This window comes from Quercus lobata, chromosome 1 (genome assembly GCF_001633185.2).
Source record: "Quercus lobata isolate SW786 chromosome 1, ValleyOak3.0 Primary Assembly, whole genome shotgun sequence".
NCBI lineage: Eukaryota > Viridiplantae > Streptophyta > Magnoliopsida > Fagales > Fagaceae > Quercus > Quercus lobata.
Window position 1 is genome coordinate 37,204,788 of NC_044904.1, and position 24,827 is coordinate 37,229,614.

Sequence of the window (24,827 nt, forward strand, 5' to 3'; positions counted from 1 at the left end):
CCATGGACCAGCCAAGTGATGAAAAACGCGTGGCACTGTTCCCATGGCACTATTCTGCAATAAAAAAATATTTTGTTACAGTGTTTTCAGAAATAAGTTTTCAGTTTTCAGCAAATAAGTGGTATCCAAACACACCCTAAATAATTTTTTATATTCAAGGTCTGTTTGGGATTCACTTATTTTGCTGAAACTGAAAACTTTTTGCTGAAAGTACTGTAGATAAAAGCAAAAGTTAGTTGAAATAATACAGTGAGACCTATGAATAGTACCAAAAAGTGTAGTAGGGCCCATGAATAGTAGCAAAAATAAGCTAAATAGTAAAATAAGTTGGCAAAAAATAAGCTACCCAAATGCAACCTCAATGTCCACAAATTTTTAATTCTTTATGTTCAATGTACAAAATTTTACAAATAATTCACGCAAGTCTGTACATTCAATGTAGGCAAGTTTTCAAAGAATGTACACAATATATACATTCAACGTACACAATTTTTCAAAGAGTGTACATAATTCGGTATATTTAACGTACACAAATTTTCAAAATATGTACAAAATTAAAAATATTCAATGTACACAATTTTTCAGTTTTGTACATTCAATATACACAATACTTCAAAGAATGTACATAATTCTCTATATTTAGCAATCAGCATATACAATTTTTTAAAAAATGTACCCGATTCTTTATATTTAATCTACACAATTATTCAATTCAATACATTCAATGTACACGATAATGTCCACTTAATGTACACGGTTCATCAAAGAATGTACCATATTTTGTATATTCAATGTACATAATTTTTCAATTTTGTACATTCAATGTACACACTTTTTAAAACAAAATATACATTTTTGTATATTGAATATACACAATTTTTCAAAGTACAAAAATTTTCGAATAATGCACACAATCATGTACATAATTTTACAAAGAATGTACAAAATTCTACTTTCAAAGTACACAATTCTATTCATTCAACGTATAAAATTTTTTAACAAAAGCATACAATTTTGTATATTCAATTTACACAAATTTTCAACTTTGTACATTTAATGTACACAATATTTCAAATAATGTACACAATTCTATGTATTCATTATATAAAATTTTTCAACAAATGCACACAATTCTATGTGAACAATGTACACAATTTTTCAATTATGTACATTAAACGTACAAGTTTTTTCAAATAATGAACACAATTTTATATATTCAATGAATGCAAATTTACAAAGAATGTACATAATTTTGTATTTTCAAAGTAATTAATTTTTCAAATAATATACAAAATTTTGTACATTGAACGGCACAAAGTTTCAAATAATGTATATAATTTTGTATATTTAATGTACACAATTTTTTTTTTTTTTTTACAAAGAATGTACAAAATTTTGTATATTCTATGTACTCAAATTTTAAAAAATGTACACTATTTTGTCTATTCCATGTACACAAATTTTAAATAATGTACACGATTGTATATTTCAATATACATTGTTTTTTCAAAGAGCTTACACAATTTCGTATATTTGAATCATTTAATGTCCACAATTATTCAAAGACTGTACAAACTTCTTTACATTCAATCTACACAATTATTCAAAAGAATGTACACAATTTTGTCTATTCAAAATACACAATATTTCAATTAATGTACACAATTTGTATATTCAATGTACACAACTTTCAATTTTGTAAATTAAATGTACACAATTTTTCAAAGAATGTACACTATTATGTCTATTCAATGTACACAATTAAAAAAAAAAAATTGTAGACAAATAAGTGCATTTATAACTATTTCTTCAAGCATATCTCCTCCAAATTACCAAGGGAGAGGGGGGGGGGGGGTTGGTGATATCTTGATTTGGCAGTTGACTCATAGTGGTGTTTTTGATGTTTGCTCTTTTTATAACTCATTATTGGAAGCCCCTTATGTTTCTTTCCCTTATCAGAGCATTTATTGTGTTAAGTTACCTAAAATGGTGTCTTTCTTTTTTTGGATAGCTACTAGGGGTGGGATTCTTACGATCGATATCCTTGTTAAGAAGAACTTGCATCTTGTTAATTTGTGTTGCTTATGTCAATGTGATGAGGAAACTGTAGATCATCTTTTACTCCATTTTAAGTTTGCCCATGAGATGTGGAGTGAAGTCTTTCTTATGTTTAGGGTTTAGTGAATGATGCCTAATACAATTGTCTCTCTCATTTTTACATGGAGGAATTGGTTGGGGACTTATTCTTCAAATTTTTGGAAATTGGTACTGACGTGTCTTATGTGGTTAACTTGGAAGGAATGTAATGCCCAAACATTTGAGAAGATTGGGAGACTTGTTGATCTATTGATTTCCTTATTTATGTTAGCTCTTCCCTTTGATTTGTTTGTATTCGTTTTAAGTGCAATGAGTTTACTATCGTAAACACATTCTACTTTTCTTATCAATAAAACTTTAATTACCTATAATAATAAAAAAAAATATATTATTTTTAAAAAAATGTATACAATTTTGTATATTCAATATACACAAAATTTATAATAATTTACACAATTCAATCATTCAACGTACACAAATTTTCAAAGAATGTACACAATTCTATACATTTAACATACAATTTTTTTTTTTTTTTTTTTTTTTACAGAATGTACATAATTATGTATAATCAATGTACAAAATTTCTTTTCAATTTTGTATATTCTTTGTACATAATTTTTCAAAAAACAAAAAATGTACACAATTCTATACTTTTTTTGCATTACATAATTTTGTATATTCAATATACACATTTTTTCAACTCTGTACTTTCAATATACCCAATTTTATACATTCAACGTATACAAATTTTCAAAAAAAATGTACACATTTTTTCAATTCTTTACCTTCATTGTACAAAAATTTTCAAAGAATATACACAATTCTGTATATGTACACAATTCAATATTTTCAAAGCACAAAATTTTTCAATTCTGTATATTATATGTACATAATTTTTTTTTAAATGTATACAATTATGTATATTCAATGTGCACAATTTTTTGATGTGTACATCTTCCTTCACAAATTAGTAAGTGTAAAATTTGTACATCCAATCTCCAAACAATCAAAAGAAAGTACAAAATTTTGTATATTAAATGTACACAATTTTTTATGTATGAACATTTTTCTTCATCCAAGCATCATCTCATGACATGAACATGCATATATGAGTTGATGTGTATGATATGAACATGTTTGGATGCAATGATATAATGCCATGAGATGATGCTTGCTGTCTTCTTGTGATTACATTCAATATCCAAACTTTCAAAAAATGTACACAATTTTGTACATTAAAAAAAGTGTAAATACAACTGTACTTATTAAGAGTGTAGTTGCAATTATTTACCCTTACCTTTCGTGCATTGTTTGACGGTGAAACATTTTTCTTTTATTTGTTGGAGAGCTTTGACAATATACTCCACTATGTTTGGTTCATGTAAAATATTTTCCGGAAAATAAATATTTTCCGGAAATGCTATTTTCGGGAAAGGAAAATTTATTCAGGCTGTTTGGCTGCCTCGGAATTCGTTTTACGAAAAATCAATTCCAGTGTTTGGTTCGTTCAAACATTTTACGGAAAATGCTTTCCGTTTTACGGAAAATCAATTCCCATTATTGGTTCGGTCAAACATTTTACGAAAAATGGAATTCTTTTTTTACGGAAAATCAATTCCCATGTTTGGTTTGTGGATCATTTTACGGAAAATATGAAATGCCTTACAAATTCAAGCACCTGCATTACCTAGACAAACCTGTAACAGTACAAAACTAATCATCCACTTCAACATCAAAAATAATCATCCAAATTCAAGCACCTGCATTGCCTAGACATATCTGTAATAGGTCAAAAATAATCATCCACTTCAACATCAAAAATAATCATTTGAATATACCCATAATATTTATATAAAAACAGCCACATCAATAGTTCACCATTGGCATTACACCTCCATGTTGTACAAAAATAATACCTACTCGTGGTATCTGAACAGTACAAATACATAATTTGGGCAATTGTATCATCCCAATAATACAAAAGACTACATATATAATACAATGGTAGGTCAATACTAGTACTACAACAAAAGATAATTCCTAAAGCTACCGTCACAGTCAACATGAAACAGACAAGTCAAAGTTGTGAGAACAAAAAACCATCCAACCACAGCTTTCTCAGCCTAGCATTCTTGGCTACAAATCCCCGTGCTGCCTTCTCATTTTCACAAAGATGGTCAAACACAGTTGCGAGCATGTCTTCCCTATACCCATCCGCCATCATAGCCATGACCTCATTGTAAAGAGCTGTGTAATCCACCGGGCCCTTGTTGATTTCTTTCAGAGCCACAGCTATTTCCTTCAGCTGATTAGATATATCAGTCAGCACACTATCATCAGCATTAGAAGGTGCATGCCCTCTTTTGCGAGACTTGGAAATTCCCGACCCAGTGGTGGATGACTCGATTGCATTCTTCTCTTTCTCGACCACACCTTCCTCCACATTGTCTGCAACAAACTCAGCACTGTCCCCATTGTCTAGCTCATTCTCAATATCCACGTAGGACTTAGAAAAGCCACCCGTGGCTGTGTCCTTCCCCACAACACTAGCTAATTCATCATACATCTCAATTTTTTTGTTTAGATACTCCGCATGCTTTCGATGCGCCTGTAAGGGAGAAAGGAACGTATAATAACAATGCAATAATCACTTCACTCATAAATTCAATGTTCAATTCAATATAGATGCCATTAAATGATTTAGGTCAATGATAAACAAAAAAATCTGTTAGGGAATAGGAGACATAACCTATGATTTTGAAGATAAGTACAACAGAAAATACAATGTACAAATGCTAAGACCAGATTTTACAATAGATCCGCACATGAAAGTTATATTTGAAAAACCTTATAAAAGCAATGGAATCCTAAAAAGAATGACACTATAAATTTCATATAAAGAGGGTACTTGAGCAGCCTTGTCTTGTTCTTAATTCATAGATTATAAAAGGAAAAAACATATATGATCATTTATATTAAGAAAATATAGTTGGAAGCCATACCATGACTTCTTCTTGGTATGTCTTCGCGTCGCATGTTATCATTTTTAGGTTATCATCCCAGCCAAAGCCATTCTTCTTTCTAATAGTCTGAATAGTGGACCACATGGTCCTTAGAGTCCGCATCCGATTTTCAACATAAGAGGGGTGGCACCCAACCCCAAATTGGGCAGTTATCTCCTTCGCTACAAGAGCAAAGGAGCCTGCCTTGAAAGTGCTAGACTGCTTGTTGCCCTTTGCAGCCTCCTGCGCAAGTAGACTAAGCATCGTTGAGAGCATGGGCGGTAGCCACCTGAACTACTTGCTGCTGCTCACCTTCTCTTTGCCCTTTGACATTACTACATATGAAAATTGTATAGTGAGAGTAGCATTTAAAAATGAGAGTAGCATTTATTAATTACGCTCGGAATATGAACAACAAATCAAACACACATACAACCTAATAGTCTGAATAGTGGACCACATGGTCCTTAGAGTTCGCATCCGATTTTCAACATAAGGGGGTGGCACTCAACCCCAAATTGGGTAGTTATCTCCTTTGCTACAAGAGCAAAGGAGCCTGCCTTGAAAGTGCTAGACGGCTTGTTACCCTTTGCAGCCTCCTGCGCAAGTAGCCTAAGCATCGTTGAGTGCATGGGCGGCAGCCACTTGAACTGCTTGCTTCTGCTCACCTTCTCTTTGCCCTTTGACATTACTACATATGAAAATTGTATAGTGAGAGTAGCATTTAAAAATGAGAGTAGCATTTAGTAATTACGCTCGGAATATGAACAACAAATCAAACACACATACAACCACACTTATAGATGTGCACAACAGAATGAAACATGCTAACACTGGAAATAACAATGTAATATCATCAAATAACAATGTAATGCTGAAAATACTTTTTCATTACACCACCAGAAGTCTATAGTAAATACATTGTCTTTACAAAAAAAAAAAAAAAAAAAACACATATTACAATCATAGAAATCTAAATAAAGTACTACTCTCCACTCCTGGTATAATCAGACCACATAGCTTGGCATATCTCATCTCTCTTAGCATTCCACAGTCCACTGTCTTCAATCGACTCCCGACGTGATTGTGTTTCTTGTTGGGGGTCAGTAGACTTTACTTGATTCATTGCATCTTCCATAATAGGGTCATTTGGTTCAACCCCCATAATTTGATTATGAACCACACAACATGCTAACACTACTTTCACTTGGGTTTCAAAAGACCAAAATGGTTCTGTATCCAATACTCGAAAACGTTTCTTCAACACTCCAAACCCTCGCTCAATGGTAGTTCTCAATGAAGAGTGTCGGAGGTTGAACAATTCTTGCTCATTCTCAGGAGGACGATCACTAAACTCTTTCAAGTGATATCGCACACTCCGATAAGGTGACAATATTCCATTTTTATTACCATATCCAGCATCACCAAGATAATATTTACCTACATATATTCAAAAATAAAACCAAATCACTACTATGCTTAGGAAAACGCACAATATTTATTAAACTAATAAACCAAAAAGGTGAAGTAATCGTATAATACCTTCGGGAATTGAAAATCCCCTTGGCCTAGCAAATGCATCATTTAACACACGTGAATCATGTACACTGCCTTCCCATCCAGCTAATACATAAGTGAACTTTAAGTCAAAACTAATGGCAGCTCACACATTTTGCGTGGTTCCATCTTTGCGACCACGAAATCTTCCTTGTATTTCAGGTGGCACAGATGCACGAACATGTGTACAATCTATTGCTCCAACACAATTCTAATTTTCGACAAACATAATGGTTTAAAATTACACAAATCTTCATCATTTACAAAAATACACAAGTCTCAATATTTACCTTAAAATATGGGTAGAACCTTCTGCTATTCCTTATCTTTGGGGGTGTATCTTCGCTACGCAATCTTATTAGAGCTCTATATAATTTCAGGACCTCCCTAAGTTCGACCTTGAAGTATCTATGAACAGTCTCAGTTGATCTATAGATCCGACTACCCGTTACACGGAATCTCACATTATGACCAATAATGTGTAAGAAAATGAGCACTTCCTCCGTAACAGACATGTGAATAGTCGGGCGTACGTGCTCCCCCTCAGTGAGGATGTGACATAAGTGGTGGAAAGTTATAGGCTTCATTCTAATTTGATTCACATAATGTCTCTCACTTCCATGTAGAATACTATTTATGTATTCCTCTCTCTCGGCTGCATGATTAACATAAGGCGCCCTAGGCAGTCGTCTACGTCTACGCCGCAATTTCCTTAACAATGCAACCCACACAAGGAGGACAGATGCAACTGAGACAAGAATTGCGGCTTTGGGTTTTTTTTTTTTTTTGTTCATCTAAAAAATCACAAACACTGTGGTCTAAGAGGTATGTAAACAAGTATGCTATTAATTACACAGTAAATAAAAACAGCCACAAACAGAAAACATCCAAACCACATTGATAACGAGTACCAAATCACATTGCATTCTATTTACAATCAATATTTAAACCATCACAATACCATCACATTGATAACTGCACATTGATACCATCACATTGCATTCTATTTACAATCAATATTTACACCATCACAGTACCAACACATTGATAACTGCACATTGATACCATCACATTGCATTCTATTTACAATCAATATTTACACCATCACAGTACCAACATAAACCACATTGATAACTGCACATAATACCATCACAATCAATATTTACACCAACAAATCACATTGCATTCTATTTCTGTATAATTGTAACACCAACAACAGTTAAATTCTTAAATCAATAATTACAAAATGGATAATTAAAAAAAGTAAATAAAAAAATAAATAATTATATGAAGTAAATAAATAAATAAATAAATAAACAAATAAATATATATAGATTGGATCCGAGAGGGTGGGTAGGAGGTTGGGTTGTTTATGGGTTTGAGGGAATGTGGATCGGAGGTCAGGTTTTGGTCGGAGGTATGTGGATTGGAAGTGCGTGGATCTGACTGAGAAACTCACTCACCATAGGTCGAATCGGGACTGAGAAATGGAAAGGAAACTCACCGTGGGTCTGTGTTTGGCGCTTGTTGGACTGTGGGTGGAGCTGTGAGGAGTGCGTTTGGAGTGCGCTATGAGGAGTGTGCTGCTGTGAGGAGTGCGTGTGAGAGCTTGTGCTGTTGTGAGAGAGCTCAGACTGTGTTGTGTGAGGAGTGGAAATGGTTAGAAGTGAAAATATGAACGGAAATGATTTTACGGGTGTTTTGGGTTATTTTACGATCAAAGGGGAAAAGCACTTCAGTTGACTGAATTTAAGGGTTCAACCAAACACTCAAGTTTTACGGAAAAGCATTTCTGGAAGTAATTTAAAGCCAAAACAAACACAGCCTTAATTACCGAAAGCCTGGACTTTTTAATTAGGAATGTCAAAATTGTACATAGGTGCAGAATTCAAAAAGGTATTACTTCCATCCAAGCTCTGTTTAATTCTTTTTAAAGTCCCACAAATAAGAAATTAATAAATACATGGAAGCTTAAGAAGCTAAGCAGCTAATTGATCTGCAGCACGTATCTTGAACTATCACAATTTTTATCATTCCATTGAATGCACTTGTTCTACTGCAAGCGTAGGTAAAATGGCCATAGCCTCTCCATCAAGAACAAGAATCTCATCATTCTTAAAGCAACTTGTCTTGAATTTTACTCTGTATCACATAATCAAACATCCAAGTAATTTGATGGTTAAAATCTCTCTTTAGTTTCAAAAAAATTGAAGAATTGCTTTAGTGATGTAGCTTACATGTATCTTTTCTTGCTTTCTTTCAAACTAATCGCTTGTACCACACCTGCCACCTTGTCTCCAACATAGACTGGCAACTTGAAATTCAAGCTTTGGGAAACATATACAGCTCCAGGCTACATATTAAGCATAAAATTAAAAAACATTAGACTATCTTGAAAAGGACAAGTCTTGCAACTGGGCTTTACATACCAAAAGGGCTGAAATGTTCTCAGAAACTGAGTCTACAACTAAAATTCCGAGTGATGTTTTGATTAAAATGCCCACAAACGGTGCACCCATGTCACATTATACCCAAAATCTACAATAACAAACCAAAATCATTTAGCCCAATATTGACCTATTCATCATGTTTATTTACAAAAACACAACCATTGACTACAGCTTAGAATTATAATTCTAAGCTGTTGGTACCAAAATACATTTCCTGTAATGGAAGATGTGAGTGAGCTATTCATTATGTTGGGATCCATATGAGACCTAAGCTAGTTCACACGTATTAATAGTCTAGATCTTAGTGTTATACAATTGTGGAGAGAAAATATGTAATAGTACATTCCTTTTTTTTCTTCTTGTTTTAGCTCTAAATGAAATGCTCAGCTACTTCTTGTAGTTGCTCTTCCTTCCAACAATTACTATAACAGGACAAAGACAAGAAGGCTGTATCAGAAGGAGCAGAGTGGGGAGCGCTAGCCCATTCTCACCCTTTTGATATAAATTTTTTTTTTTGATGGACCCTTTTGATAATTTACTACAATAATCTGAATAAGAAAATTAAAAAGTAAAGAAGTGGTAACAAATTCCAAAAGGTGTGACTTACAAAATGGGAAGAAATTATCCGAGGAAATAGGGCAGCAACAAGCATCCCTTGAACAAGTCTATCTTCGAATCCAGCATTTTGAGCAAGCTCAGAATCAAAATGCATAGGATTTGAATCATGACTCACCTTCGAATATTCAAGGACATCTTCATTTGTAAAAATTCTTGCTTGCCTTAAAATATCTCCAGTTTTTAGAACATTAATTGCTGATGAGGAAAAACATCTCAAAGGGAGGACATTGGCTGAAAGTAAACTCCTGATTAACATAGTTGTAGAAGTCTTGAAGAGATTTTTAAATATTGTCTCTCAGATTAAATTGAAGCAAAATTCATCTTAATATTCTCAGCCAAGCACAGCCAAATTAGAGGGATTGTATACATATTAAATGACTTCACCAGTAATAGATTGCACCTCCACAATAGTACAAAAACTAAGACATCTTTTTAAGTATTTGCACCTGTGACAAAGTAAGAAGCATAACCATCAACTACATCAACAACTGTGACATAAATATGATATTTGGACAGAATTAGATTTGAGAATAAACATAAAAAGCAAAATTAAGAAAATACCATCTGCAATGACAATAAACTTTGTGAATGGTGTATTTTTTCATGCATACTGATTGACTTAATATATATATATCAATATCTTTTTCATGTTTTAATATAGGCACCCCATTATCTAAAGTCATATCAACATCCTAAATCCATAAAAATATTAAGCCTCTGTCATTTGAAATGACTTGTTACAACTTAAGAATTACACTATTTGCTTGAGTTCTAGTTCTAGACTTTGCTCAACTCTATAACTTTCATATGTAGACAAATACTTCTTAATCATTCAGCTCCATCAAAACCCAATTCCTCCATATTCAATTGTCTGTTTTGACCAACTTAACCCACATTCATTTGAATATCACGATTCAGATTATAATAATGGGTCAAATAAAATTACATGGAACTCTTAGTTGAGCAGCAAATCCACCATAACCTTCTAACCAAAAGTTGCACCACACAACTAATTGCATAATAAAGAGAGCACTAACTCTTTACCCCTGGAAATCATTGTTTTGGCCAAAAGGGGAGAACCTTAGTATTGTTCAAGGAACACCCTTAGTCCATGCATAACACAAGACCCTAAAAGAGCTTACATTTAAAGAACACAGAAGTAATGGGAATAGCATTTCAAATATAGTTTTTTTAAATTCAATCTCCAATCCGTCCTAGGCATCACCCATGAGACAAGGAATAAGAAAAAACAAGGCACCATATTGTTACCTAAATGCCTATAAATAAGCCAGAGAGAGATTTGGGTAAACACGTAAAGGATGTATCTATGGGTGCATTTGCTGCATAAGCATTTTATCGAACATTTAAAGTGCAGTAGTTGTACAAGTGTTCGATTCAGGAAGTTCAAAAATTAGTTGAGAATGGAGTATGAGAACAAATTTTGGAACATTTTTAATAGAGTGAGTGATTGGGTAAATAAATGACCTTAAATCCAAAAGCTACGCTGTTTCACGCCTCTACTGTTCTTTGTTATAGCTGGTGTGAATGTGAATGGCCTTGTTTCTTTCTTTCGCGTTTGGCGCGGCAGCTGCATTCTTAATAAGTTGGAAGTGGCTGAGACCAAGGCGATCAAATGGGCCTTGAGGTGGGCCTAAAGCCCGAGATTTTTTTTATTTATTTTTAAAAATTTTAAATTTAATAATTACATTGGGAAGGGATGATGAAAACTTGGAAGTCATGGGCACACCAAAATGTGCCAATTAATTTAGGTACAAATATAATAGAATTTCAACCTATGACGTTCACTCCATAATGATTGTTTTTTATCATGTCAAGATATCAATTGATTTTTGATGTAGGTAGGAATCAAACCTTAGATTTCTTATTTATCGATAAAAGACTTTATCAATAGAGTTAATTTGAACCAAATTTTTTCAATTAACTCAAAAAATGGGTCAAGTGTCTCATTGAAATATAATTAAGTCCCCATGGTTAGGAAAAACACCATTTTGAGAGAAGTTTTATCACTTTAATAGATGCTCCAGTGTACTCTCCCCATGGCTTAAAAATAAAAAACAACAAATCATACAACATTTTGAGAGTCACCATCAATGAATTTAGTTGAAGGGTTTATACACTCAGCAAAAATAAGGTTTAAGGGTATATAAATTGGCTTTGAATTTCAAGCTCAGGCAAACTTGAGAGATCAAGCCAACAGAAAGAACAGGGCTAGCAGATTTTCAAATGAGAGAGAGAGAGCACATTCCTATACACTATCTATATACCAGACTCTTCGTATAAATAGAACTAACAGATACCCCAAAACTACAGCTAAGATACAACACCAAAATTCTACACATCCCCCATAACAAATTTCTTTTCACCAGCTATCTATAATTAAAGAGAATGTAACACCCTTTTAAGTCAGGATCTATATCGTAAGAGTAAACATTGCAACTCATTAATTGAAATGAAAATCTAAATTAGGACAAAATATATTAAATAATATAAAACATTTTCTATATAAAATAGTAACTTATACAGCTGAATTCTGAAGAAAACTTCATCTTATAGTAGTCATAGCATCGCCAAAATCTGCTTCAAGCAGACTATGCTAAAAACACCTACTCAACTCAAGCAGGGACTAGTGCCCTTGATAACAACAACAGACAGAGGGGAGAGATGATGTGATGTGACTAGGAAGCAGGGTGCCAACTTCCCACCCAATCTGTTAAACTCGCAACATTTCTGGAAATGTCTTCAATTGTATCGCTCTTTAATGCCACCACAATGTCCTCTGGGTAACTTTCTTTCGCCTCTTGGAGCAGAACTTGAAAGATTTCACACTCAATGTTGTTTGAGAGCTTTGAACCTGTGTAACCTCTGTCACAGAAATGGTTTTTGAGACAATAAGATTAGAGGGAGGGATCAAAAAACAAGTTGAAGATAAAGTGACAAGGAAAAAAGTAAAGCTGGCACAACCTCCTACTCAAGCGATCATACAACACTGTGTTGTCGGTCTGAAGCACAACTACTCGATCAAACCATCGCTCAGGAAAGAAATCACAGCCATGGTAGTCCACAATGTTCCCCCCTTCTTCCATCAAATCCTCAAGCTCATCACAAACCTGCAAAATAAGCATGCTATAACTGGTACCATCACCTAAACAATGCACATATAGAGGACTGAATCCCACCTCCCTCCTTCACCCGTTATTTTAAGAGAGAGAAAGCAGGAGGAGGGGGGAGCCATTTGGTTCCAAGACCATCAGCTATCTTACATTGTTGATTTTAAATTACATATCCCTGTTTATTCAGAATACCATGGATGCTCATATAGTAACATCGATTCTGCATAAACATTAGTCAGCAAGAAATAGTGTCAAAAACCTCTCCAATTAGTAATCTATCATAAACCACTCAGGAGGTAAAGTTAAACCCAACATTCAAAAACCCTACGGTAGGATAACAAAAGCAAATGTTTGCTTCATTCAGACGAACCCATGTTCTCTCTGCTATTACAAGACAAGATATACAATATATCCCTTTTATTATTATTATTTTTTTACTGAACAATGTATCCCAGCTTAATGTGGAGACATCATAGTCTCATCAATAGCATAAACAAATGCCTCTATCAAATGAACACAAATATTAGAGTAGTTCTACAATTTTCCCAAGTATGAAGTTGGTTTGAAGCCCAAAACATCTCAAACAATCTTTTCATCTAAAAATTTTGTGTAAACTTTTCTTCTAACTCCGATTTTCTTGACTTCCCAAGACATTCTGCATATGGCAGACTTAAAACGATGTGTTTTAATTACCTCAAATCCAATTTATTTATTCAGTTTTAAGTGTATAGTTCATGTATAACAAAGTTAAATCCTCAACGCTGAACTTTTTTGGTCTAAATTATGCCTTCAGCATAAAATGTAAAAATTTCAATATGAAAAACCAACTGCCCTCTATGTATCACAACATATATAGAAACAAGTACAATAAGAAATTAAGGTTTATAAGATTACGAGGTCTTCATTGATGACGTAACAGTCAAGCTCGTCATCCCAGCCATCATGGAGGTTCTTCTCCTTGACCAAATCACCGATGATGATGTGGCGGAGCTGGGTGGCTTCTGCTAAAGCAGACGATGTCGTTGTCTTGCCCGTCCCAGGCGTTCCTGTCACCAGAATGTTTGGCCCCCTCTTTCTCACACTACCATTTTGTGCCATGGAATCGAGTCCCTACCGCTTTGGTTATCTTAGTCACTTTCAGACCGTTCTGTCAGTGCTTGTTCTACTTCTATGTCTGACTAGCTATTAACCTGTGCCACACACAAAATAGAATTAGATCAAGTACATAAATGCATATAATTCAAGATTATCTACATAATATCAGTTATCTCATATATACAAAAAAGAAGGAATTAATTTTTTTATTTTATTATTATATGTAAAATGTAATGAATATTTATTTTAAAGGTTATTAGAAATTATATTTGAAAAACTTTTAATGTAGCAGCATGGAGATTGGCTGAGCCACCCAGTTAGTAACTCAGCTAGGAGAAGATAAAGTTTGGCAGGAAACAATTCCGAATTGTTTATGAAATGTAATACAAACTGATGTAAATCTTTAAGTTTCTTTAATCTAATAAAACTTTCTGCTATTTTATTAGATTAAGCAAACTTCTAATTGCACCAATACAGATCCCAAATATGCAAAATACAACCCAAATCACCCAAAAGAGTCCATTTGGTTAGGCAATTTGGGAGCCTAAAAGAGCATTTTTAAAACCTAAAATGCCGTTTCGCAACAGCAACTCATCATAGCCTTTTTTTTTTTTTTACAAAGGTTCATTTTAAACCCAAAACGCCGTTTCGCAACAGCTTATACAAACGCACCCAAAACATATTACATCAATTAAGCAAAACAATCTAAAACGCAAGCAACACGTACCAGAAAATACAAGCAATACAAAAGAAAAAAAATCCATAAAAAATTTAATTGAAATAATAAGTCCATTGAAATGTAATGAAATTAGGATTCCATGTTACTATATGAGCTTAGATTGAATAAAAATATGCTACTGATTATAGGTTGCATTTGGAAGTAGGTCATGAATAAGAAATGTTTGATAAATAACAGAACTAAAAATAAACAGATATTGAATTTTCACATTGCAAACAATGTCTTTTGAAAGAGAAATTCATACCTGCGAAGGCGAGGGCGACAGGTAGTTTCGACGGGAATTTGTTTGATTAGGAAATTAGGGGTTTGGTTTGGGGCACCGAATTGGAATTTTGGGGGAATTCGGTCCGTTACCATTTGGGAGGTTTTCTTTATTAGGCCCGATATATTCAAACAAATACCCGAGTTAGTATCGGCCCAAGTCAAAAGGCTCTAAGGGGTTTTTTTTTTTTTTTAGTTGGAATGAAAAATGGTACTATTTGAACCAGGATATTTTCATTTTAAAGATTAAGAAATGTCAACTAATTGAATAAGTTTTTTTTTGACAACAAGCTATAAGGCTTAAATTTAAACAAATAATAGTTTTAGTTTAGAATCTAACAATATTTTTTTTTTTTTTTTAAAGAATTATAATTTGATAGTTGTGGGAGAAGAGGATTTGAACTTTGAATATTTGACATCTTCTTTAAAAAGACCAAGGTGTACCATTTGACCTATAAGAATTTTGACATCGGAATTGAGCTTCTAACAATCTTATATTTTTTAATTATAAAATTAAAAACAATTTTATTTTTGTGCATTTAGGACATGCATCGTCTCACAACATGCGATGAGAGACATCATGCATATACTAAATCCATGAGATTATTATTGTCTCTCCTCTTGCATCCAAACATGCATTGCAAGATGATATTGAAAGTGAGTGAACATCACATTAAAAATGAATTGTATGAAACTTTTGTCATTAGATTGACGGCCTTAGTTTTAACTTTGTTCACGCCTAAAGCATGACAGATTTGAATCTCCAGTCTCTAAGCTCTATGACAATGAGAGAAGGGGAACAAATTGAGAGAGAGAGAGAGAGAGAGCTCAGTAAAAGCCCAAAATGTTTTCAGCTATTTTTGTATAATTTTTCATTGACTAAGGAAAACTTTTTCTATTGTCTAACATTTTCAGATGCACAAAACATTTTATGCAAACAGGCTCTACATTTTGTACCATAGTCCCTCTTACTATACGAGGAGTAGTTGCTTTTTTAAAAGAATTCAATAATGTTGTTAAAAGTTCTTAGTTTTTAGTTTTTTGCTTTCCTTTTTTGTTTCAGCCTTTTTTGGATTTTTTTTTTTAACAAAATCAACTTTATTGGAAAAAAGGAAAAAAAAGATAGCATCTAGCTTTTTGTTACATATTTTTAATAAAAAAGTTATCAAAAACTTATATCTTTTAATAAACATTATGCAAATAAGCTATCGAAAACTACAATATTCCCAAATGCACACCCATGTTTACTCTATACCAACAAATAATTCTCCCTCTGGTTTTCGGAGTTCACATTCCCAAATAGCTACAATGACTAAAATGAAAATACGTCTTGCAGTTTATTAGCTCTCCCTAGGAAAGCATCAACGATAATTACATTACATTGCAAATTCAAGGGGCTATTTCTGAATGCAGGCCAAGCTTCAACTTTGTACGAGTCAAATGACAACCACAATATGCACGCTTATGCTTGCACACATCACCTATGAGGACACAGTCACACACCCACACGAAAAAGAGAGAGAGATGTATATGATAATGAAAAGTTAACAATCAGCTAATCAATTTTACAACAATGAATCATCACCTACAACAGATACATTTGATGCATAAATAAGACATATAATACATAATTATAGCACATCCCTAACAACAGACCCAATAGCTAGCCCATATGGCTCTGGTCAGCATATACGGCAAAGAAGCCTGAATAAAACTGTAGCCTCTTTCCTGAAAGGTTGCATGATCTGCTTACTGCAACATTATTGAGGATGCTAATCAAAGCAATGTAGGAGAAGGTCAGCGCCTTCTCTAGCTTGGTGTACTATTTGGATTGTCAGTAATAGGGCCTTGTGTATTATCGGGGTTAGTGTTAGTAGGACAGACACAAGAAAATTCACAAAACCAGCATTTCCAGCGCTCTTCCTTTGGAGTGCAATTGGCTTCTCGCTCTCCCTGCCAAAACTCAAGGCAGCTCATAATTTGACTCTTGAGCCAATCAGAGTCATATGCAAACCGATCTTCACCAAGCACTGAATTATCTTTTTGGTATTCATATCTGCCCCAAACCAACCAAATAAATATCTTGCTAAAAGAATGGTATAACCTGTTGCTAAATATAGGTCCCAGACATGAAGAAACTTTCATTTATTCTATACAATCAACTCCTTAGTATGATTAGTGAGTTTGCTAGTGTGGACCATTATGGTTCCCATCCAACATCTTTTATTATGTATTCCAAAGACTAACTAAAATACATTCCAAGGCACCTTCATGTTCATGCATCTCAATGACAGCTCCTATAATTTCAGCTATAAAAAATGGGCAACCTGTTAATGACGTGGCTTGAACTTAATGCGGAATGAGGTGCATTAGTTGCACATAATGCCACATATGAATTTAATAGTCCAGGGTGAAGTTGGCTATTTTAACAAAGTTTGAGTGGTACTAGAATACCACCATGCTAACTTAGTTGGCTTCTCCAACTATATATATTCAGTCTTTCATTTTATCTCAAGCAGCAAATAGTCAAAAGCTAAATTCTCTTATCTTGAGCTTTTGTGAAAAAAGAGCTCTTTGGGTGTGTTTAGAGTTTGCATGTTGTGCCACTATTGTAATCTCCTTATTTTCTTAGTGAAACTTTCTCCTCAATGCCATTGTGGATGTAGGCCTAATGCTGACAACATAAATCTCTATGTTCACTATGTGTCTGTTCGTTCTACTTTTTTTATTCTATTTCATATAAACCCACTATTATTGACTATATTAACTACAATTGGTATCAAAACTCCGCTACCTCAACACAAACAATACTCATATAAAGAAATCACCAACATTAATTTTGCATTTACCTCAATAACAGCTCATGTTTAGCAGGGGACAGCTTGCTACATATATTTCTATAACATCTCACCACATCATCAAGGGTCTGCACAGCCAAAGTAAAATAACAAACTATAAAAGCATGATTTTGGAGTTGTTAGTTATGCAAAACTCTTTAACTTGACCCTACACTGTTCACCATTCTACAATTATGTATGGATTCATCCCATTTGCTTGGTAAGTATGTGACTAAATGAATCACTAACTATGAACCAAATAACAGAATGAAAAAGAAACACCCATCGTTGTAAGCACTCCTTGAATACTATGATATGACTTTATAATTTCCACCTAAAAAGGTATCCCAGAAATACATAAAATGATAAAGAGAACATCATGCAATATGGCATCTCTGATTTCTAGATTGAAGTAACTAATGATTCAAGACAGAGAGGATCTTTACCATCACAGGGAACCCTGACTTAGCTGTGTTATCTCTGATTTCTTTGGATAAGATATAATATGGATCCAAGGAAAAGAAATCAAAAACTGTTTTGAGGGGAAGCTATCAGCTACTAAATTGTCCCACAGATACTTGTAGCACATTAACTGAAGCCTGTAGATAGAAATGTGCACATCATGATTTTGTGTTGATGCAGTAGCTTACAGCTGCTCACGTCAATCACTCTGAAACATAAGCATTTTAATTTGTATACCTTCCATTTCTTCTCTGTGGTTCTGCAGGAAGTGTATCTTGCACACGAGTCTTGATGTCAACTAAGATCGGGTTTCTATCAGTTTCAGTTACTGGCATTTGAACCTCATCAACCATTCCCACCATCCAGACACCTTCTGCAAAGCCTATTCTGGTGTAGTATAGTCCATCAGAAAGGTAAAAAGAAATATTAAAAATCAGTTCTCCATTTTTTTTTATTGCCCTCTTATCAAATTTTAGAAAACCATTGTCTCAGTTAAAAACAGGAAAAAAATTATATGTATATAATCATCATCATCACCATAATATTACCAAACTAACCCCATTGCTTTGCCAAAGGCAAGGGGATGATTTATAAATTTCTTCTTCACCGTTCATTTTCCATACAGATTTTAAATATCCAAAACATTAAAACAGTGATTTTAAATGATTAGTACTGTTCCAATGACATTTTTAAGACAATGATTCTTAGATTAAGATACAGATACATGTCACATTGAACTCAATTTTAAGGTAAGCATCTCTTTAAAATCTCAGATTCACATTCAGGCCATACCATTGGTTCATATCAGGGTCTCAGGGTAAAATTATTCCCCTGAACATTATATTTATATATTTTCTACTATATGCCTTGTAAGAAAAAAACAGGATATTTGGAAGTCTGGATAGATCTCCCATTAAAAAATCTAACCTAATGCCCTTTTGTGGCCAACAGAATTTTGTTAACAACCACAATCAGGGGAAAATAATTATATGCCATGTGATGGTTGGAAGATATTTAAACCATGAGGAGCAGGAAATTGAATTAGATTTAACCACACAGGATTGAACTTACAGTGGCAGCTCTCGTGTTAATCCGTCAAGCAATAATTGATTTGCACCAATTATAAAATTCGTAAGCTTCACAGCCCATGCATCCTCAACTGATTTGACATGAAGATCCACTTTTTTTACAACCTGCCCAGAAATCCAATCAGGATCAGATTATTGTACAAAGTGAGTTTGACAAACAAAGTGACCAACAGAAAACAAAGCATTCAGTTTGCTGACCAAAATGTGCAGAAAAAAAATTATTTAGTTGATGTCTAATATGTAATTACTATGTCCAAGTATGCTATCTATGTTCTTCGTCACTTTGCAAATATTACTTACCAAAAAAAGGGCACCTTAAAAAAGAAAATGTTAAATATGCCAAATTGTATACCTCTTCTTCAAGTTTTGCATGGCGAGCTCGACCTATTTTCATAGCCTCAGTATTCTTTTTCTGGCCAAAGAGAAGACGAAACTCCATTTGTTTTTCACACCATTCCTATCATGATCATGAAATGAGAATGAAAGTGATATGAGTATGTTTCAAATTTGAAAAGTTGCATGGACTAATAACTTCGCTTCACTAAATCAAATAATAATGAACAAATTAGAAAATTTTCTACAACAAAACACGACATATTAAGCTTGAATTTTCAGTTGGCACATATGATTTAACATCTTAAAAGGGCCAAAAAATATATGAAGAGAGAGGGATAAATTCTGGGTAGTTCCTAATTGCTAGCACAACCTTTTACTGTTTAGATTTGCAATCCTCCTAGGTGTGATTTCAAACATTATTCACTGATAGGCATTGTGAGAGTACTCAGCTGGTTGGGTAGTACAAGAGAATTTAATGGAAATTGAAAATACAGTTTAGTAGTTTGGGTTGCCTATAGAAGGGCTGCCAAATAAATAAATAGATGCCTGCAAAACCAGCGACTGAAATGGATGTCTGATCCACAAGAATATGTGTTTCCACCAATTAGCATGAAGGATGTCCCCTCCTGTTTTTTCATATCAGCTTACTCTCTTACTTATGAGCTATATGCGTACATTTTCCCACCTTACCGGATGCTCAGTAGATGACTGACAAGAGGAATCTAATCAAGGAGTTTGGAATGAGAAAAAGAAATGCCATATTCATAAGAGTCAATTTGATGTAAACCATTCAAGACAGTAAGGCCATACAATACACAAGCAAGGTCAAGGTGATGGGCTGGCAGACTTGAACCTATACAATTTGAACTTCATGGAGGTGAAGTCGATTGCTTAACTACATCCTGAAGCATCTGATTCACAACAACAACTTTCAATGCACTTCATGAGCAAATCAATTTGACTGATAAGTATAAAAGACCTTGAGCACTTTGACGAATAATCAAGCATGGATTTCCATTGTATATACTGAGAACCAATTTATGACCAACCTTAATTTATCTTGCAGCATAAAGGCCATTACCTAGTGTCAGTCCCACCAAAGTGGACTGTAGGGAGGAAAAGGGAACTTGTGCCTTACAAGTTACAACCCAAAACCATCACCATTTCAACAAACAAAAGGCTCTAACCTATTAAGGCAACTTTGTGATAATTTCAAGGGCTCAACTTCTCCAGCAAGAAACCAAAGAATTCGGTGTCTTGGAAACAAGAATTTGACTCTTTAACAAAGAAAAAGCAACTATTTGAAAGCAAAAGAATAAGACTAACTAAGCGTTCTCCAAGTAATCTTATAACGATAAATAAAAAACAGTCAACAGTGTTGAAATTGTTGTGGTTGTTAATCAGTAATTATTCAGTACTTCAGAAGCAACACTCCATTCACTTGTATAATAATAGTTTATCTATATTACTATTTAAAGGTCTTCCTCTGTTTGGAATTTTCAATTTTTTTTTTTTTTTTTTTTGGTTCAAAAATACTCTTAAGACTCCTATGTTCAAGTATAGACAAAACTAAAAAATAATCTGGTAAAAAAAAAAAAACTCTTATTAATTTTTAAATTACTTTATCCACTTATAAATTAGGTTCTCAAAATAAAAATTATATATATAAAATAAAAACACAATTTTTTTTTGGCTGAAAAAAGCATCATTGCAAATGAGATGAGACTAGTACTAATTAAATTAACGGTTTTGAATAATATTCCCAAACAAAGTCATATAGACATATACATTAATCAATGTGTCACAATGTAATCTTCAAAGGTCAAACTACAATTAAACATGAAAATTAACAAAAATAAATCAAACCCATTTCCCTAACCCGTCCAAAAAAAGAAATCCATACCGTTGCAGTGATATCTCTGACAAACAAGCCAGTCTTGTTCCTAAAGCGGTGGAAAAACGAGCCAGCCACTCTGCTCTTCTTCTTCTGGTTACTCCTAAGGCTTCCCAAATCTTCAATATCGGAGGGTTCTGTACAAAACGAGAACCTCCTTTTGGCTCGGAGGGTGATTGACTGAATAGACCTCGCGTTTCTCTGGAACTCATACTGAGAGTGAGACTGAGACTGAGAGGTTGAACAAATTGCAGGGACTGCAGAGGAAGAGAGTGAAGAGCGAGGAGAGGCCAAGGAAGCTTCAATGGAAGCCATTTCTTCTTCGCTCACGAGCACAGAGGCTGTAGAGGAAGAGGTTAAAGTGCATGTGGATGCTAAGGCAGCTTCAATGGAAGCCATTTCTTCTTCGCTAACGAGCTCAGCGACTGTAGAGGAAGATAGATAAGAGCTAGCGGAGGCTAAGGCAGCTTCAATGGAAGCCATTTCTTCTTCACTCACGAGCTCGGTTGGAATGTCAACACCACTATTGTTGCTATTGTAGTTGGTGGTGGTGTTAAAGGGTAACTCGGAGTGTGACTCGTTCATTTTTGCGAGAGCTAGCTAGGCTATGAGAGAGAGAGAGAGAGAGAGAGAGAGAGAGTCGAGGAGGAGAAATGAAATGAACGTTGGCAATGATTGTAAAAGTAGTCGTTACAGGTGTGGAATCTTTTTTAACATTTTATAGCTTCCTTTGGTCTGAAGGTTCCTGAGTTTCAGACCCGTTGGCGTTGGGTTGTGTTGTACTTGTACGAATGGAAAACGAAGTCGAAAAAGCTACTATTATTAAGCTCTTCTAAAAACGATTAATGCAGTTTCCTGGGGCATTAATTGCTTAAACAAGTTTGTTAATCAGATTAAGTTGAATCTTTACGCCTTTTACTTTTATGGATTCCCTTGACTTTGAGGAGCTACAATATTGTGATTGGTTCACTTTTTCTCGTGGAAAGTCGGAAACTACGGCCATGTTTGGTTCGAGGGTCCTCAATTTTCATATAAATATATATATATATATATTTATTTATTTATTTATTTTGGCAACTCAATTTTCAACGTTCAAATCTCATCATTCAAAATGGTAAGAAAAATGAAAGTCAGAGAGAAATGAGAGAAAAATAAAATATAAAAAATAAAGGCGGGTATTGAACAGTAGTGTAGCTGGCTGTTGGTAAGCATTATTTCTCTGCCACTGATAGCGACTTTACATGTGGGTGGTATCCACTTAGAGCATCCTTATCAAGGATGCTAAAATGGATATATGCTAAATTTTAGCATCAAAACATCAAAAAAGCAACTCCATCAAAGTTTTCAAATTGTAAAATTTTTGGTATATTTGCACAGTGAGCTTGTATTAATACAAGCTCACTGTAGCCTGAATTGTAAAACAAAAATAGTTTTTTATTCTCATGTGGTGAGGTGGTTGGCTAGTTGTTTGTGTTAAGTTGTTTTATTATTATTTTAATGAGTAGTTTATATTATTTAAATAAAATGGTAAAAAATATAGAAATTTTGATGTTTGATGTATTTTAAAGTGGGATGGTATAATAAATAAAGTAGATTTTTGAAGTGCTAAATGCTAAAAAATTTAGAATTCTTGATAAGAATGCTCTTAGTTCAGTAGAACTGTTACATTGCCATTGTAATTCTATTTTCATAATTTAAAAACACTAAAATTTGTTCTCATTTGCAATTACTCTGACGTTTTTTTTTGGGTTATGAGTGATGAGAAGTAAGAAAAAAAATCAAGACTAACAGGTTGAAATGACGTAGGCCCAAAAAAAAAAATTAAAGGTGATGAGAATTGAATAATAAGTGATAAAAATTGCTCAAACCAAATATGTCTTACATGGTTCCGTCCCTATGCTCCTACTTTAGAAAAGAACTATGTGGAGCCTTAATAAGTAAGCAAAGAACTTTGTTCTCATTTTTTTTTTTTTTTTTAAATTACTGTTGTACTTTGCTTAGGGACGGAACATTAATAAGTAAGCAAAGTAGAACATGCAAAGGTTGTTCTAATAGTGGAGATGCAAAGTATGATGGCTGAGTTGTGGGCGTTGAGAGATGGCCTATATTTAGCCATTCAACGGGGAATAAACTTTCTTGAAGTGGAACTTAATGCCAAGGTAATAGTGAAGATGCTTAACAACACTGATTGTTCTAACAGAAAATACTCTCCTCTATTACATGTGTATGACCCCTCACATCCAAGTCCATTTGGGCCTTGGGCCATGGATCAATAGTATGACCCAGGGGCCCAACCTCTGCTCTACTCGGGATCCCGGCCTGAGCCCACAAAACCTACGAGCCCAAGCTGGGTGTTGTTCAAATGCCTGAGAAGCAGACAGCCGATTCCAGCTTGCATATTGCTCGGTAAGTCGTCCCCGAGAAATATGCAGATGTTCGGTCATACCGCCCTGTATGTGCTTGGCAGTGCCTTAGGAAACTTCGCCGCCGAGCACATTTGCTGTAGTGAGAACCATTTCCAAAGCCACTCACACCTAAACACCCACTTACAATTAACAACATTGGACCTCTCATTGCACTAGTTTTAAAGGTAATGATAATCCCCCCACTAATAATTGACTATAAATATGAGGAGCTAAAGAATGGAAAGGGGATGGAATTTTGGGGAGAGAAAGAGAGTCTAGAGAAAGAAACACATAGAAAGAGAGAAAAGTGATCTCATTGAGTCTCAAAATCTAGAACGACGCAAAGTAGGATACCCAAACCCACCATACAAATAAGTTGTGAGCCCAATTGAGGTTCAGTCCAGTAACCTCGTCTTTGGTGCGCACAATTGGTGCCCACCATGGGGCTCTCCTACAACGTTGTGGTTCTAAAGGAACTCGAGCTTGGAAAAAATGTCTAAAAGGCATTCGGGGAGTCACGCGGAAAGTGGATCCATAAGATCTTCTCGGGGATCTAATTGGCGAGAGCACAAACAAAAGGAACGAGAAGATAGGGAGCATGGTCAACAAGAAGAAATGTCCGGCACGGGAGAAGGATCGTACCAAACCCAACAGACAATCTCTGGTGCTACAAGACATAGGCAGAGGGAGGAGAGAGATGAAGAGCTTGAACGGTTGTGCAGACTAGTCAAGGGCTTGGAGCTGGAGGTAAGGGGCAGGCGTCGGAGAAGAGACAGAGATGACCAAAAAAGGGAGGTCAAAAATGGGGGAAATAGATATGGGGCGGGGTCTAATCAGTTTGGATCTCGGCAACGG

The 24,827-nt window shown here is 34.5% G+C and overlaps 2 protein-coding genes and 1 pseudogene across 4 annotated transcripts; all 3 read right to left on the reverse strand.

Moving 5' to 3' along the window:
* Positions 1-8,486: 8,486 nt before the first annotated feature.
* LOC115952527 ((R)-specific enoyl-CoA hydratase) lies at positions 8,487-11,322 on the reverse strand. 2 transcript variants are annotated; one of them, XM_031069791.1, is made up of 5 exons: positions 11,210-11,322; positions 10,092-10,170; positions 9,714-9,969; positions 8,894-9,009; positions 8,487-8,798 (listed from the first exon to the last, which is right to left on the reverse strand). In XM_031069791.1, coding segments are annotated over exons 2-5 (486 nt in total). In that variant the 5' UTR covers positions 10,094-10,170; positions 11,210-11,322; the 3' UTR covers positions 8,487-8,686. The 2 variants fall into 2 exon arrangements, with proteins under 2 accessions (XP_030925651.1, XP_030925584.1); XM_031069724.1 differs by having other exon boundaries at positions 9,714-10,170.
* An 885-nt stretch (positions 11,323-12,207) lies between these two features.
* Positions 12,208-15,053, reverse strand: LOC115989177 (adenylate kinase isoenzyme 6 homolog). The gene is made up of 4 exons (XM_031112843.1): positions 14,934-15,053; positions 13,750-14,045; positions 12,707-12,852; positions 12,208-12,607 (listed from the first exon to the last, which is right to left on the reverse strand). The coding sequence occupies exons 2-4, from the start codon at positions 13,951-13,953 to the stop codon at positions 12,421-12,423; spliced, it is 537 nt and encodes a 178-aa protein (XP_030968703.1). The 5' UTR covers positions 13,954-14,045; positions 14,934-15,053; the 3' UTR covers positions 12,208-12,420.
* A 1,120-nt stretch (positions 15,054-16,173) lies between these two features.
* On the reverse strand, positions 16,174-22,293 carry LOC115989188 (annotated as a pseudogene). The gene is made up of 7 exons (XR_004091839.1): positions 21,577-22,293; positions 19,690-19,794; positions 19,321-19,442; positions 18,487-18,636; positions 18,234-18,386; positions 17,800-17,876; positions 16,174-17,006 (listed from the first exon to the last, which is right to left on the reverse strand). The product of XR_004091839.1 is annotated as an exonuclease V, chloroplastic-like (transcript).
* Positions 22,294-24,827: the final 2,534 nt, after the last annotated feature.

Coding starts and splice junctions, on each gene's coding strand:
- LOC115989177 (XM_031112843.1), bottom strand. CDS start 13,953: ATGGCACAAAATGGTAGTGTGAGAAAGAGGGGGCCAAACATTCTGGTG. Junction 12,853..13,749: donor ACGTCATCAATGAAGACCTC/GTAATCTTATAA, acceptor CTTATTTTGCAG/GTTTGTGATGAGCTTGAGGA. Junction 12,608..12,706: donor TATGATCGCTTGAGTAGGAG/GTTGTGCCAGCT, acceptor TTTCTGTGACAG/AGGTTACACAGGTTCAAAGC.
- LOC115952527 (XM_031069724.1), bottom strand. CDS start 9,980: ATGTTAATCAGGAGTTTACTTTCAGCCAATGTCCTCCCTTTGAGATGT. Junction 9,010..9,713: donor GGATAATTTCTTCCCATTTT/GTAAGTCACACC, acceptor CTTAATATGTAG/CCTGGAGCTGTATATGTTTC. Junction 8,799..8,893: donor GAAAGCAAGAAAAGATACAT/GTAAGCTACATC, acceptor TATGTGATACAG/AGTAAAATTCAAGACAAGTT.